This window comes from Lepidochelys kempii, chromosome 1 (genome assembly GCF_965140265.1).
Source record: "Lepidochelys kempii isolate rLepKem1 chromosome 1, rLepKem1.hap2, whole genome shotgun sequence".
Classification (NCBI taxonomy): Eukaryota; Metazoa; Chordata; order Testudines; family Cheloniidae; genus Lepidochelys; species Lepidochelys kempii.
The window spans coordinates 220079495-220096714 of record NC_133256.1 but is presented as its reverse complement, the minus strand read 5'-3'; the positions used below and the strand labels follow the sequence as shown (position 1 = coordinate 220096714).

The following is a 17220-nucleotide window of genomic DNA, read 5'->3' as shown; positions in this document are numbered from 1 at the left end:
CAAACATCCAGGTATCTATGAACAGGAAAAGGTGTGGAATGGGAAGGGCGATGGGGGCCATGCATTCTGGAGGTTTGGAAGAATTTCCCCTCAAGCAGGTAAATCCATCAAAAAGAATATGTCTGAGGCACCAACAAAAGACACATCACTAAAGAGAGGCCCACATTTTTCTTTAATCTCTATATTGAGGTTGGATTTTAAAGTATCATCTCGGCATGTTATGTGTAGGCATGTTTTGTACATTATTGCCACACAGAAGTGAACTGTACTTTTCCCTTAGATTTCCCTGCCAAGCTTGTGGTTGTATATTTTAAGGCTCCTGTTTCTCTAAGACAGTGGTTCTTAACCTGAACTGCAGCCTGCACCCCTTTGGTTCTCAAAATATGTTCTCGCACCCCTTATCAAAAATCGATGAGTAGGTCAGTTCTTTAAACCTAGATATATTTTGTTTGTATATTACAGTAATCATTAAAAATGTGTAATGTTAATAAATACATAGGTTTGATGAAACAAAGTAGTTGTACTTACGTGCCTGTGCTTAATTTGTGTTTTTGATTATTTACCTTCTAAAAAGATCTGGCATGTCTTGCACCCCCCAGAAAGGGCATCTCGCATCCCCAGGGGGTATGTGCACCCCAGGTTAAGAACCACTGCTCTAAGAGTACTTGGAATGTCACTCAGAATGGGACTGATTTGGCCACCCTTGCTCACTTTTAGTAACACTTCATGAGAAATACCTCTGAAATCAAGTGGACTACCTGAGGGTTGCGAATAAGGATGGCAGAATCATGAACATTTACCTTCCTTTGAGTCTGACTATGTCATTGAAATAAATGGGGTCTACTCAGTGTGCGTGTGTATGTTTGTGTGTGTGTGACTGAACTAATCCCAGTGAATGATTTTATTTTGGGCCTGATTCGGTGTCCCTTACTTAGGTGGAGTAGCTAGTCCTCATGCATATACTCACTTTGAATTGGATGGAGCAAGTTGTGTTAGTGTTACTAAGTGTGTCTAAGGAAGCAGAACTGAACTCTCAGTGAATTTAGCCTCCTTTTATGTTCTCAAATAAATGTGCACAGACTTTAAGCTTTAGTAATCTATTTGTTATTCATCAGTACTCCCCAAATAGTTTAAACAAACACATTTCAGTGCCTGGATCAGGCACAAACTATTTGTTTTGACTGTATCATGGAATGTTTTGCTTCTCATGACATGTGACTGATCATCTAAGGTTATGTCTACACCACCCCACAGTTTGGATTACAGGGGGTATGAATAACAGTGCACAGCAAAATGTTGTGACGTAACTTCCCCCTCACAGGACTACATTAATGCGATCTAGGAACCTTTATATTTGTGCCCACAGCGTCCACAGGGGGGAGTTACAGCACAGCACTTTGCTGCGCACTGCTAATCGTACCCCCGTAGTTGGACCTGCAGGGCAGTGTAGACAAAACCTAAGTCACATGGTAGTGTTTTTGCTACTTGTTTGGATCATTGAAACTTTAATTTAAAAATAAAAGGAAGGAAATACAGAGATTTAAACATGACCACACAAACATTTCTAGGGTGGATCTTTGTATGACAACATGTTTACAAAATCATCCAGAAGATGTTTGTGTACCTTGAATGTTCTTTTACGAACTAAAACATCATTCATGCAGATGTTCCTAGGAAATGAATAAAAATGGCTGCAAATAGTATCACAGCAAATATTTGTGGTTTATACTCAGACAAATCACTGCGAATACTTTTTTACTGATTCCCTCCAGCTCTAGCCCTGCTAACTTCACTTCAGACCAAATAAGGCACATTTTGGTGCTATATATTTTTCTAAGCATTTCAAAGGTTTTTGAGATACTTCTCTAACATCTGTTTTTATTTCCTTACTTCCTTTTCCTGATTCAAACATAAAATATTCAGGAAACTATAATTTAGAGGGTAACATATTCTTGTATGTTGAAACAGCTCCCGTCATGCTATGCTAGGATGATATAACCTTTATCCCCAAAGCAAACCATTGAAAATGGCAAACCATGGCCACAATTATCATGGAGATAATGGTTCGTTGTGCAAATACATTGTCACTGGGAGAGGAGATGTGGGGGGGGGGGACCATAATGAGGCTTGAAACAGGTACACAAAAAATAAGCTGGGTACAAAAAAGATCCTGGGGAAAGCAGTTTTATCAGTTGGCTGTGGGCTGTGACAACAGTGCCATAGGAAATTATTCTAGAGAAAATAGTTGACTAGTCCTGCTATGCTAGGATTAGTTTTCTTTTCCATTTTTTTTCTCTCCTCCAAAAGTGCAAAGGACATCTGCTGCAATGGACTGCAAGCTTGTACAGGGACTTTATATTCTGCTTACAAAGAAATCACAATGCATATCACTGCAGTTTACTCAAATCCTATTTGTAGCACTATTTATATAATATGGGCACGTACATTCATTAGTTTAATTTTGTTGTGGCTATCTCCATTGCAGTTTTGCAATATGCCTTTCAGCCAGTCTCTCCTTATGCCACCCTGCACTACTTTCTTTGGGAAATAAGAGCTCATCTTTATATTAAAATAATGTTCCATGTTACATTTTACAAAGAGAGGGCCAGTCTTGTGTGGTGATAATACTATCAAGTCCTGACGTCTTGTCGTCACTGGGAGACAGAGGTGCTTAGAGCTTCTTGGCAGGTGGTCAGCACCTATAGTATAAGGAGGTCAACATTTTCAGCTGGCTCAGCACCTCTCAAGATGGGCCCAGAATGGGCCTGATCCTGCAAGCTGACTGTCCTCTGCTTCTTTTGAAGGCAATGGCAATTAAGGACACTCAGCACCTTGCAACATTGAGCCCAATAAGCACTGTGCACAGTCTTAAATATCGTTGAAACATTGGGGGACTTTGGAAAAATACTTTCATTCCTCTAAATTCCACTTTGCCGGGAGAGGATCTGAAAATTGGTGTCTAAGTTGTCTTTAGAATAAAGCTGCTTACTTGCATCTAGATCATCCCTGCCCCCATGGGATGGGCATAAACAATTCAGGAAATGCCAAGAGTTTAAACTCTTGAGTTATTGTTTGCTTGTATTGTAGTAGTGCCTAGGCAGAGCCGTTCCTTGGGTAGGGCAAATCGGAGCGAGCGCTCCAGGCACCGCGCTTTGGGGGGGACCTGTGGGCTGGTGCGGTTGGCCGGTGCAGTCGGTCCCGGAAGAGACGAATCCGTCATTTCCACCCTGGGCCCCACAGCCCTCTAGCGACGGCCCTGTGCCTAGGGCTCCAGTCATAGACCAGGCCCCCCCTGTATTAGGTGCTGTACAAGAGGTAACGTTCCCTCCAGTATACCTACCTGTGGAAGAAATCAGGATTGTGGCTCTTCAGTGGCTGGATCTGTAGAAATCTTAGGGCTTCTGTGCTTAGGGCAGGGTCAGGTCCTCCATGTTAGGCTGCCATTGGTTCCTTAAATGCTCAAGCGCCTTTCTTCCTTCCCATCTGCTATACTTTCCCCAAGAAGGCGCTGAAGCAGGAATGAAATATTTGATGATGCAATGAACAGCATTGGCTTCTACTGGGAATTGCACCAGAATTCCCCAAGGTATGGAGGGGGATGATGCCACAGAGAGTGGCCATACCATAGTTTCACCCCTGAGCCCAAACACCTACAGCGGGCAGTTTGCCCAGACAGTCTTCCAAAGGGTCTTGGGAAGAGGGGATGTTGCCTCATGGATTTCCTCTCCCTATTTATACGCATTGCTTCTCCTCTACAAACAAACAATGGGAGGGATAACATGGCCTCATTCAAGATGATTGTATTTAAAAGGAAAATAGCATTCATACTACTTTTCTTTATTAAACTAATATTTACTCTGGCCCACGTATGCACATTGGAGACCAAGAGCAATATTAGAACCAATATAAAAACAGAGTGACAAATCCTTCTTTCTTTCATAGCCTCACCTTGTTTGTTGTACTGTTTAACAACAGGACAGAAATGTTTGAAATGGAGTTTTATATTTCCTGTAACACACAAACCTCAGCTGCTGATTTCCTGCGGACATATGTTTAATATGTCAGTACAGAGCTTCTCTCTGAACAATACGTCTCTCTCTTCCAGTTATCCAGTTTGGCTTTGTCACGCTCTTCGTTGCCTCCTTCCCTCTGGCTCCGGTGTTTGCCCTTCTTAACAACATCATAGAAGTTCGGCTGGATGCAAAAAAGTTTGTTTCTGAGTTAAGGAGGCCAGACACAGTGAGAGAAAAAGATATCGGTACGTAATGAAGAATCTTTGCAATGATGGTAACACCAGGAAATCACCTCAAAAGAGGAAATTAAGATTAATCCTGTAACAAAGCTTTGTTATTAACTCTTTTACAGGAATTTGGTATAACATTTTGAGTGGTATCGGAAAGTTTTCAGTTATCATTAATGTAAGTATTTGATTATGACTTTATGAGCTTATTTTGTCCCTGAAGCATAATTTAAATTTTGAGCAATGCCTACTTTCTTCAATTGCTATAAAATACAATGAAAAACTAAGTTACCCAATTTGCTACTCCTTGAGTTTAAAACATCATGTAATGTTATGTAGAATCAGAATTACACGAGACATGTACATTTACTCATCTCTGTTTCTGAATTATTATGTTTTGTGTGACATGAAGATTAATTTATATAGAAATCACACATTAATGGGCCGGATCCTGCAATTATTAGTCAGGCAAAATTCCAAGCACACCAATAGAGGACTAGTTCTCATTTATGAAAAATGCTGTATGAGAACTAGGTATTATAATGCTTAGACACATTTACGTCATTCTCTGGCAGTGTAAATATAGGTTTAGTTTAAGTCAGTTTGAATGTAATTTACTTGAGCAGTGAAAGGAGCTTAGGGCCTTGTCTCAAAGAAAAAGTTTTACCAGTTATACAGCTATTGTTATACATGTATAGTTATACCACTACGATCTCTTATGCAGACACTCTGATTCCAATATAAGAGTAGCGTTTTTTGGTGTACCTTAAACTCCTTCTCAAGCAATGCATGTTAGACTGAAAAAGGTCACCCATACCTGCTTGGAGGGTTGGGGTAGCATTCTGATTATGACTATATTGGTTTAAATTCACACCTTTGGTTATACTATAAAACTTTCCCAAGTAGACAAGGTCATAGTATAAATGAGAATCAGGCCCGTGGGGTTTAATTATAATAATACAGAGTACTTTTTTTCCATAGATCTCAAAGCACATTAGAAAGGAAAATCAATATCATCACAGATGAGGAAACTGATGTGCAAAGAAAGTATGTGATTTGCCCAAGTGGCAGAGCCAGGAATAGAATGCAGACCCCCCCCCCCACTCCCAGTGCTAAGCCCTATCAGCAGAACCGTGCTGCTTTCCCCACCCCCCCATTTTACCTGAGTGCACTTTGCAGGATCAGGCCCTGTAGTTATTTAAAATTTCAGACATTCTCTAGTTGTCTGTATTCTCCAAGTGCTTTAATTAAAACACCGACTATGCTGCCCCTCTGTTGTCGACAACTGGAAAGTGAAAATGTGCATACTTGAGTTTAAAAAATATTTAGAATCAGATTCTATCATCTTTTCTCATGCTGAGTATCATTTTTTGAGTGGGACTACTCACAGAGTAGGGTGGCAGAATGTAGCACTCAGTTAACTTTTATTTGCACATTCTAGATGCTTCTGGGGCTAATTCTGATCTCACATCCATTTGACACCAGAGTAAACTCCATTGACTTCATGGAACTACTCCAGATTTAGAATGGAGCAAGGGAACCGAGAATTAGTCCTTTATGGGCCACACCTCAGCCGGTATAAATTGGCATAGCATCAGTGAAATCAATGGATTTACACCGATTTATACCTGCTGAGGATCTGGCTGTTATATATGCTGTGGTCCGGCTCCTGCACTCTTTTTGTAGTCAGTGGTAAAACTCCCATTGATATCTCTGGGGGCAGGATTAAGGCCAGTATATATGAGGCAATTGTTGTAATTACTCTTTGCTCTTGAAAATGTCCCACCTGCCTAGCTATATACTTTCCCTGGAGACAGAGGCAACACATAACTGTTACGTTGATAGTTGTATGTGTGTTGGGGGTTACAATTTTAAATCCACTCCCTGCCAAAAAAAAAAAAAAAAGAAAAATATAAACCTTGGCAGAAATCTGGGGGGGCACGTAACCCCATGTGCGCCCCCACACAATCCCATGAGTTGCCTCTGCCTGGAGAGAGACACAGCAGGCTAGTGTAGTTTAAAAACACTTATTCTTTGATGTGTCTGGCAAGTTCTCTCTCACTTGTGAGGTTGCAAAATTGATCATCATCATTCTATATTTATTTGAACATGAAAACTATAACCTGAATTCAATTAATCCAAAACACATCTGTAGATTCACTGGGTTATTTTTTGTCTCCCAGGCTTTTGTAATCTCTGTTACATCTGATTTCATTCCACGCCTTGTGTATCAATATGCATACAGTCAAAATGGAACCATGCATGGCTTTGTCAATCATACCCTCTCATACTTCAATGTTAGTCATCTCAAAGCTGGAACACAGCCAGACAACTCACAGTTTGAACAGGAAGTTATATTCTGCAGGTAAAGTAGCTCTAACGACACTTTGTGTAGTTAAAGTCAATTGTTTTGGTCTTATATTAGATAAAAGCGTTTCCTCTCTGAGTTAGACTTGCGAAGCTTTTCTGTTCTTTTAAACTATTATCTTCTTAGTTAATTCAGATATGGGTTTTAGAATATGTAGATGCAAAATTCAATGGTGCCTCCATGCATAGAATGAACAGCTTCATCCAAGACTTCTGCTGAACATAAAAACCTAGGGTTCAGTTCTTTTCCTACTAATATCGAGGACAAAACTCTCATCGATAAGAATGGCAGCAGGATCACACCTTTAAAAATATACTCCCTCTAATTAGAACAACATTTCCTCCCTTACAGGGTCCTGTTTTTCCCATGCTTTCCCCTGCTTGAAAACCCACACCTTCCCCCTTCCCCATAGTCACACGCTTTAATACCATGTTTTCTGACACGGAATGTTGGGGGAATTCCCTTCAGAAACTATCAACAGTATTTAGTCTGTTGCCCCTTAAGCCGAGCAGAAAGCCAAAGTTTGGAGGTTTGTGAGGCAGGGATAAAGTCTTGATGTAGTCTTGTTTATTCACAAAAATGAATGCAAAGTCCTGTTTCCCTGAGCAGCGATAGGAACATGCAGCCCATAGGCAGTTTTCTTGCTCAGCAATTCCTAAGTGAGCCCCTCCAGCCACAACTGTGCCTGAGGAGAGGCTGCCTCTGTGCTTCTGCCCGAGGGGCACACACCACTGCTTGCCCTGTATTTCTTACTGCAGCTCACACAGCCCAGAACCAATACCTGGCATCTGCATGTAGAGTCTCTTAGGAAACCCCTGAGCCTGCCACCTGGCTTGCCTTTTCAGAGGACTCTGGGAGTTGGCCCCACTCTTTGTTTGCAGGTTCTTTTACTATACACAGGTGCTTAATTGCTCCTTCTGTTGCACACAAAGAATGCTTTAGCACTCCCATTGGCTTTACTGAAGTATGTAGTGGTCTTTGGAAGAACACCCCTGATGTCGGTCATTAACACCAGCCCCAGTCATGGGGCTAGCTGCATTTCTGTCCCCTTTCTGGTCTGTCCAAGAGCACCCAGTGTAGGTCTTGGGCCTCTTACCTATACCTGTATCAAAGGGAATCACTCAATTCTTCCACTCTCAAACCAGGATCTGGCTTCAATACCAATTGCTGTTGCCCTACAAGTCTGACAGGGTTTAAGAAACCCTATTTCCTCCCTTCAGGAACTTGTGACCAGTGATGGGGACCAACAGCCTTGTTAGAACAAAGTATTTTTATTTGGAAGCTGGAACAAAGCATTCCAGAAAAAGGGATGTAAAATCACAAACAGCCTACACTCGTGTCTATTTTACCTGAAGTCCCAACATCCTAGGTAGGAATGAGGCAGGCCTAGCTTCTCCAGACATGTCAATGGGTTGCTGCTTGAGTGTCTTTTCAATCTGGTCTCCCCTTGCATCCCTAAGAGAATGTCCTTTTATATACCATGAGAGTTCTTAGGTCCTCCTCACACCCCAGACTTCTTCATTGCTGGTGGGTTTTGTCACCGGCTGGTCAAACCAGTTCCATAGGCTCAAAGGGGAACTGAGCCAGAGTCAGCAGAGCCACTTCTGGCAATGTCCTTTAGCATTCCCTTTAATAGAAGCCGTTAAGGGACCACCTTGAGCCTCCTCTGCCTGACTCATCCCAGACAAGCCCCTAGTGAGAAGCACTTTAAGCAAACCATTCACACCGAAAACAGCACCCCAGTAATCAGATCAGTCTGCAATACTAAGAAATTATTACAGGACCCTCCACATTTGCCACAGCCACTAAGTCACCATGGCTGAAGGTGTTGCCTGTTTATTATTTCCAGCCATAGCTGAAATGGGGACTTAGATACCAAAACTAGACATCAAACCAGAGGGCTGATTCTGTTCTCCTTTGGACCAGTTTTATAACACAGTATCTCCATAGATTTCAGTGAAGTTACTTCTGATGAACATTGCCATTAAGGGAGATCTGAATCTGGCCCCAGGTCTCCACTATGGTGCTGCCAAAGCCTGTGGGCATGGCACTATACTGGCTATTTCAAATAAGTAAATCTAATTATATTTAAAATATGAATGCTGAGCTATTCTATGGCAATGAACTTTGTCAGCATTATACTTTAATTGTCTTATACTCATAAATCCCTAGATTATCTTGAACACAGAGATGCTGGCATGTAATACTATGAGTCAGCATAGAAATCATGTTGTATTTCCTGGTTAGAAACCCTCCCATTCCCGACACTGGTTAACTAATTTTTTCTTAAATAAATACCTCATTATTTGCTGCAGCGGTTACTATATTTCTCTATACATACTATAGGCAGTTTCTAGGCAATATTGTAAATACACCTATCATTATAGCTATCTAAAGCAACTGGACATTTTGTAGGGTGGCCGCTGAAGTACTAGTAGCTCTTGTTATGAGAGAAAAGGCTCATAACTAGCTATCTGTAGAGTCAATGGGGAATGTCCCACACATGTAAAGTTGTTGCTTTCAAGAAGAGAAATCCAAGTTGTCATTGTTTGGTGTGGAATAGGTAAAGTTAGCCAGTGTTGCTATCCTGATCTATGTGAATAAACTTTAGTTGTGCAAGTGATCCCATTGATTTCACGGAGTAAGGATTACTCAAGTGAGTAAGGGCCACACGGTCAGACTCCAAGATATGAGTGGTTGGGAGGGTGGGTAAGCCAGAACAGTGCAAATGTCCTGCAATGAGGGCTGCAACATCCAACTAGCAGACTAAGAGAGAGCACTGAGTCATTGAGAGAGTGGACAGCTCTTGTAACAAGCAGGCCACTGAAACCCAGAGGAAGGACATGGGGCACAGGCCACTTGCAGGTTTAAACTAAAGTAAATGGTGGATTCTCTGTAACTTGGAGTCTTTAAACCATGATTTGAGGATGTCAGTAACTCAGCCAGAGGTTAGTGGTCTATTGCAGGAGTGGGTGAGTGAGGTTCTGTGGCCTGCAATTTGGAGGAGGTCAGACTAGATGATCATGATGGTCCCTTCTGGCCGTCTGCGAGACAGTAGAAAGAGCAAAATCCTCCATTGGCTAGTAGGGATGTTGTGGGAAGCACTAGTGTGGCACGTCCAATAAGCACTGCTGGTGATGGGGACTCTGCTCAGTGTTATCTTCTACTCACCTATTCCTCTGTGGCAGGCGAGATATAATAGTCTTAAAGCTATGCTCTGGGCCTCCTTTTGCCAAATTGCTCTTCTCCTTGTGCCCTGTTCTCCTCCATTTCTCTATGTTGCTAGCATTTAGCTCTCCAGTACAATACAGAGCTATTACATGCTTTTAGATTGTCCTCCAAGGTGTCTGTGAAGCATTCCTTCTCCCTGCCCCCCACCCCCTATTTTCTTTGTCCAAGGTGGCTATATGTTATTATTTTAGGTAATCTCTCATCAGGCATCCTTGTGACATGCCCATCTCACTTCAATTGTGTGTCTGGTGTCCTAGTGTTGATTCCAGTTACTTGCTCACAGCTTCATTGTCTGGTGTATGACTGTCAATTTACCTGGAAGATTGTGCACTGGCAGCAATGATGAAATGCCCTGCTTGGGTTTACATGGCCTTGATAGGGCTGCAAAACAGGGAGCAGAGCTAAATCATAGCAGATGGTTCATTGTCTGGAGCTGTATGTCAGGTACATTCCAATTCTTCCCTCTGAGCAGAATTTGTCTCCTGTACTGAAAACAAGAAACCCAAGTTAAAAGTCTAACTCTGTACCAGACTAATCTCATTTTGGTTCAGTGAGAAACAAATGAGAACATTTCTCTTCCTTTAATTATCAGGAAAATATTATGGGAAGATATCAGCATGTTTGCTGGCCATTTCTGAATATCACCCGCCTTAGTGAAATCTTATCAAAGTCACAGCTTTGGCTAGAACACAAACTGTGATAAAACATAGGATATCTAACTCCAAACCCAGGAGACATGCTATGAACACTGTCCCTTTTACTAGAAAAAAAAATCTGTGTTTCTTTTTCTGGCAAGTATGTTGGGAACAAGCTGACCTCTCTTATTCTTAGATTTCTGTGACCTCTGGAGATAAATGTGGTTACAATAAGATTGAATTTTGCTCCTTACGGGCATTACCAGAGATTAAGGTATCCTAAAAATAACCATAACAAGTGAGAAAATTCTCCCACTGAACATCCAGAATAAATTCTCTGAATATTTTGAGCACCATTTTATGCAATGCTGTGAACTCTTTGGCATGACTTCCAAACAAACATTGCTGTGACGCTACTCTGTTGCATATCATTCGTTGTCACGATTTTTGAGAGCAAAAGAACATTTGTATAGCTAAAGGCAAACTAAAAGCAAACCGTGTTAAATTATAGGCCATTTTTATTGCCCTCGTCCTTTTAACCTTTATAACCTCACGCAATAGTGGAGTATATGAAAACATGCTGGTCACATACTCACATTCAGAAGAGAAAGAAGGCAGATGCAAATCTTTAAAGGGAGTTTTCCTTAGCATAGACTTGCTTCCTTTTGCACTGGGCCTGTGAAGCTTTTTTTTCTCTTTTTTTTTTTCTTTTTCCGAAGGAGCTGTTTCCCTAGTGACCTGGTATCCCTATCATCTAGACTCACAGATCTGTATGATTTCCATTTTTTCCAATTATTCCCATTTCACCTGCTTTATGAACCGCAGCTTCAGAACACTGATGAGGGCCATCACTATCTCACAACTGTTCACTCATTTCTTCCGTATTTTTTTTAATCAAAGACCAATTTAAAATAAAAATAGAATAGCACAACCAGTTTTCAGATGACTGCCTAGGAAGGAGTACTAAGGAAAGGAATCTGGGGTCACAGTGGATCACAAACTAAATATGAGTCAACTGAATAAAACTATTGTAAAAAAAAGCAATCATCCTGGGATGTATTAGCAGGAGTGTTGTAAACAAAACACAAGATGTAATTCTTCCGCTCTACTCTGTGCTGATTAGGCTTCAGCTGGAATATTGTGTCCAGTTCTTGGTGCCACATTTCAGGAAAGATGTGGAGAAATTGGAGAAAGTCCAGAGAAGAGCAACAAAACAAATGAAAGGACTAGAAAACATGACCTATGAGGAAAGATTGAAAAAATTGGGTGTGTTTACTATGGAAAAGAGAAGACCGAGAGGGGACATGATAACAGTTTTCAAGTACATAAAAGGTTGTTACAAGGAGGACGGAAGTAAATTGTTGCTGTTAACCTCTGAGGATAAGACAAGAAGCAGTGGGCATTAATTGCAGCCAGGGAAGTTTAGGTTGGACATTAGGAAAAACTTCCTAACTGTCAAGGTAATTAAGCACTGGAATAATTGCCTAGGGAGGTTGTGGAATCTCCATCTTTGGAAATTTTTAAGAGCGAATACCTGTCAGGGATGGTTTGAAGATGGACCTCTCAAGGTCCCTTCCAATCCTACGACTCTATGATTACTTTTAAGCGCACTACATTTTAGCCCACTGATATATTTGTATAAGGCCCTTTTTTATTTCCCTTAATCACTTTGTCTAACATTGATTCAGCTTCCTTTTTTACTCTAACATCATTCTCTTCCAGCCTTAACTGACCCTTTCTATCTGTCTTTACTTTCCTCCAGGCTTCCCTGTTTCCAATACACATTCCTTTTTGCCTTCAGATCTTTGAGGCAGTCTTTTGTAAAGCCACATTGGCCACTTCTGGTCCCTTTCATTTTTCTTTTGCAGTGGACTGTCTTGCTGTCATTGCCAAACTGGGGTCTCTGAACGACCAGAGGTCTGCAGAACCCATCCTGATCATCTTCAAAATGAAATATTTTGAGAATAAAGTGGAGGGATAGTTAATGTGTTGAGATGGGTCCCTGAAAGAGACACTCTTAGGAATGCTCTGCAGAATGGAAAGGCCAGAGGCCCCCTGATCTGTTGTACTTTAATTAAGATGACACGGAATCAGAGAGGTTGGAAATAGAAAAGAGGGATTGCTACTTACTTTATAGCTCTGATAGTCCTACAGTTCTCTATACATCATTTTTGCTCTATAGCAGTGGTTCTCAAATGTATTTGATTGCGTCTCCCTTCTTTGTTTCTGTAATAGTTTATGCCTCTCCCCGCCCCTGGCACCCAGCCACCAGTCTTCAGCCACCCAGCTCTGAGCTCTGGCTGCCCAGCTCTGGATGTGTGCAGTAAATTTTTTTCCCCTAAAGCTTCCCACGCTCCCTCAGAATACGTGGTGTGCACCCCAGTTTGAGAACTTCTGCTCTACCGACATGAATTCAGTCTAGTTTCAGCTGTCCTAAACAACAAGGTTTCCAGTGAAGCTGTGCAAAATTTCCTTGGGACTTGACACCATGCAACATTCATGAGATGATGGGGCTCTAACGAGTCCGTGATTTTTGGTGTCTAGTTTTATATATGAAGATCTTCCATTATTCCCCATTTTCCGCAGTCTAATGAGTCTTATTCTCAGCTGTAGCTCACGAAAGCTTATGCTCAAATAAATTAGTTAGTCTCTAAGGTGCCACAAGTATTCCTTTTCTTTTTGCTTTCTCAGGAAGTGTTTTCTGATATTCAAGCCAGTTTTTCCCTTTCTTACTTTCATCCCATATTCCTAGTAATACACTGTGCACCTCACTAAATAATCCCTTTCAGTCTCAGGTGTTTATATCCCTCAGCAGGTTGTGTATGGTTGTAATGTCCTACCTTGGTTGTTACATTCCATAACTGAGCAATATATATTCAGTGCTTTAATATTTTCTGGTAAGTCAGTCTCTCCAGGCCCCTGATCATTTTTGCTTTTCTCCGAATTGCGTTCAATTTCTCAATAGTCTTTTTTCATCTTGAGGTCCCCAGTGCAGTATTCCAGGTGTAGTTTTTAATCTGAGCTGTTTATCGACGAACTATTACCTCCCAGCTCCATCATGCCCTTACTTATGCAGCTGCAAAAAACACTGTCCTTTTCTGCTGCCATGTCATGATGCAAATGTGTGCTCACTTGCCGTTCTCAGTCAGCCTTAGACTCTTCCCACTGTATCTGTTTTCAAACGGTGTCCCTCCAAGATCTGTATCTCATCTTCTCTTTAACTGTTTTGTTTTATTTATACTACTTCGCATTTTTCCAAAATTATTCTTATTTTCTGCCTTAATTTCTTACCACTCTTTCTCTGATATCTGTCCTTTTTTTATGTTCGCAAAACATTCCAGTTTACTAGCATCTGAAAGTTTTTATTAACATCTTGTTTACTTCCTCTTCCAAAATATTAATGATAATGGTAAATAAAATAGGTTTGAACACCAATCTTTGCACAAGCCCACTAATTGCCTTCTTTGATCTCAATACACTGCAGTATATCTTTATTCCTTGTATATTTGCAGCATGTCAGATCCTCTGCACTGAGGTGAATTTAAGACTAGAATAGTTCTATATATTATTTTCCAAAAGGAAATCCAACCACACTAGAAGATTTTCCCCATTAGGGCCACATTCCAATCTTGGTTACAGCTGTGTAAAACCAGAGTAACCTTGTTGGATTCGAAAGAGGTATTCCAGATCTACAACGGTGACTGAGATCGGATCCTGGAGTTTTAACTAATAGTGTGGGATGAGGTACGTAATGCTCAGGGGATTCAATGCTCTAGAGTTAGCTGCTGCAAAGTTGTTTTATCAAAATGTTTAGTATAATCTGTAGGTGGCAGTTGCTGGAAATTGTGCGCTAACCAAGCTATCTTCACTGGCAGGTACAAGGATTACAGAGAACCACCTTGGTCCCCAAATCAGTATGAATTTTCTAAGCAGTACTGGTCAGTTTTATCTGCTCGCTTGGCTTTTGTTATTCTATTTCAGGTAAGCCTGTTGAGTTTACCGTATTGCAATTTAAATCACAGAAGCTAATGTATGTGTATGGGGCATGCCGTTCATCTTGCCTGTCCACTAGGGGCACTGGCATCCCCAGTACCCGTACACATGCGCATCCATAACATTTGAGACTCAGGATTCTGGTCTGTGCACAGCAGCTAGTGTCCACCTCACAAAAACCTCCTTAGCAGGGAACCTGAGGGTGGAATGAGCATGGAGATTTGTTGGACCTAGAGCTGGTCTTTTCAGGTCACAAATGAAGCACACTGGAGCGACAATGTGTGGCAGATACTTGTATTGCTACTGCCGATGCAATACTTGCTCTTGGGATAGAGAGCTTTGGTTTCTACCAGCTAAGGTGTTGGGTGCTCAGGACCTTTGAACATGTGCGTGGAATAAGCCTGCAGGGCCACTTGGGCCCCAATTCAGCAAAACACTTAAGCATGTGCTTAAGCCCATCCTTATATTTAGGACAACACTTAAATGTGCATCTAACTTATCCATTCTGTTCAGTGGGAGTTAAGGACATGCGTAAGTGATTTCTAGAATTGGGACATTTTCCTGAATCAGAGCCTTGATTAGGTGCCTAATTTCAGACAGAGCTTAAACATGACATGTTTGAATGGTAATATGCCACTGGGTTGATGGGGTATTTCTAACTATTCTGTAGCTGAGGTTTGATTCTGTTACAGCCTGTTTGAGTATTACAGACCCTTCTAGCCTAGCTAGCAGAGTATTCTCTATTGCTCTTTATTTTGCAGAACCTGGTCATGTTCCTCAGTGCGCTGGTTGACTGGATGATTCCTGACATTCCCAAGGACATCAGCGAACAAATCAAAAAGGAGAAGAGTATGCTTGTTGATTTCTTCCTGAAGGAAGAGCATGAGAGGCTGAAACTGATTGAAAGTTTTATCATGTGTGACAAGCACAGAAACAAAGGCGAGACAAGGGGCCGAAGGAACCGAGCAGCAAGCTTCTGCCACGTTAGCCGGAGTCAGCGGGGCAGCTTTGCATCCTTTAGCTCACAGCACACAGAAGTATGACTCCTTAGGCGGAGGAAATGTACCATGGAACATGTACAATACCTGTGTACTTACTGTGTGATGTGATCCTGAAACTGGAGTGAAGGAGGGAGGGACTGATAGGCAAGGAGAGTGGAGGAGGGAGTCTGTCACTTCTCAGGAAACTTCAAGTGTAAGTTTTTCTGTAACATTTTATACGCTATCTGGGCTGCAGCACTTTCAGCGTTATTCAATGCAAATTAAAGAGCCAGGCTATGGCTGTGGCTGGCCCTTGCATAGAAGCATGGGAAATGGGGAGGGCAGAGTACAGAGTCTAGCACAATAGGGTTCTGGTCCATGACAAGATCTCCTCGGGCTACCGTAATACCAGTAATAAGGAGCCCTCCCACTCTTGCATTTTTGGTGTCAAGACCAGCCACAATCCCAATCCCTGCACTCTCCTGAGTGCAAGGACTGCCCCTAGGGCAGTATGTACTCCAAAGAAGCATGGGCAATAGACACATGTTTTAGCAGACCTGGCCAGCCACAGAGGGGGCTGAACATTGCATCCTCTCAAAGGATGTAGCAATAAACACATTCCCTCTGCACACCCAGAGGCTCTAGGAATCACTGTGCCTTCATGGTGCACAATGCCTCTTGGTGCTCTTATTGTAGTGGGGCTTGCCACAGCACCCCCGATGCAGAGCTGCGGTTAAAGGCACAAAATAGCAGGAAGAGAAATAATTAAGATTACTGAGCACTTTGGCCTACAGTTGTTGGCTTAGCAGGAGCCTAAATAATAAGCAGAGACAGATCACAACATAAGCATCTGAAAGAAGTAAAGATGATAGAACTAGCTAAGCACATCACTGTTTGTTGTTCTGAGCAAAATACTCTGGGCATAATTCACCTCTCACTTAAACTGGGACTTCAGCTCCCACTGGTATCGATCAGAAGTAACTCCGTTGATATCAACGCTGGTGTTAAACTGGTGTAAGTGAAAGTAGAGTGACGCCTTGACAATATCTTCCTGTACGTTGCTCCGGAAATAACAAAACGTTGCTGTTGTGTATTTACTGTAAATCAAGATGTTGTTATGCATAACTGTATTCTATGGCGAGAGAGGAGAAACAGGTTCATTAATTAGGTTTTTATCTAAATGCACCTAATGAATAATTTTATTCTGTTATGGATTAAAAATAAAACTTTCTTAAAAAACGTATTGCTTTTAATAGACCTTCTGAATCCATCTCAACTCAAAGCACATGCAGAGGCATCTCTCCTAGCATATACTGCTGCCCAGAATGCTTTGGGAAGAAAGAAAGATGATGCTCTTTCAGATGGGGCAACTTAGATGTTTCTATGGTCTGACTGGATTTTTTTGTTTAAATCTCCAAGGTAATTTCATATATAGTCCTGGAGCCTTTGAATTTCACCTGTCCATCAGGAAGGGGAAATTGCTCTTTAAAACACGACTCATTGTAACACAATGACATTCACTCAGCCCGACAGGTATGCATTTTAAGGTTGCAGGAATGTGCAGTATTATAGCATCTGACCTCGTCCTTGATGTTTTGTGAGATAACAAAAAAAATGATACTTGAAAATCTCTTCACAAAATGTCGTGAATATAAACTACTGGCTATGTCTATCTGGTGTTTCCAGTTTACTGAGATAAGCGGGCAAACTTCAGGAAAAGATCATTTTGATTTAAAATAAGCTACCCCCATCAACATGGTGTCTGAGCCCCTT

General features: G+C 41.5%; 1 protein-coding gene across 8 annotated transcripts in view; it reads left to right on the top strand.

Annotated features, from left to right (window-relative positions):
• ANO2 (anoctamin 2) overlaps positions 1–16650 on the top strand; it is a 283307-nt gene extending 266657 nt beyond the window's left edge. For 5 of the 8 annotated variants that reach the window (XM_073314969.1, XM_073314959.1, XM_073314978.1 and 2 more), the window contains 5 exons: positions 4106–4258; positions 4366–4418; positions 6424–6605; positions 14350–14455; positions 15229–16650. In XM_073314969.1, coding sequence (XP_073171070.1) covers positions 4106–4258; positions 4366–4418; positions 6424–6605; positions 14350–14455; positions 15229–15510 — 776 coding nt within the window. In that variant the 3' untranslated portion in view covers positions 15511–16650. Of the gene's footprint in view, positions 1–4105; positions 4259–4342; positions 4419–6423; positions 6606–14349; positions 14456–15228 lie in introns of those variants that run through there. The other 3 variants (XR_012155321.1, XM_073314990.1, XM_073315000.1) reach the window with 3 other exon arrangements.
• The last annotated feature ends 570 nt before the right edge of the window (positions 16651–17220 follow it).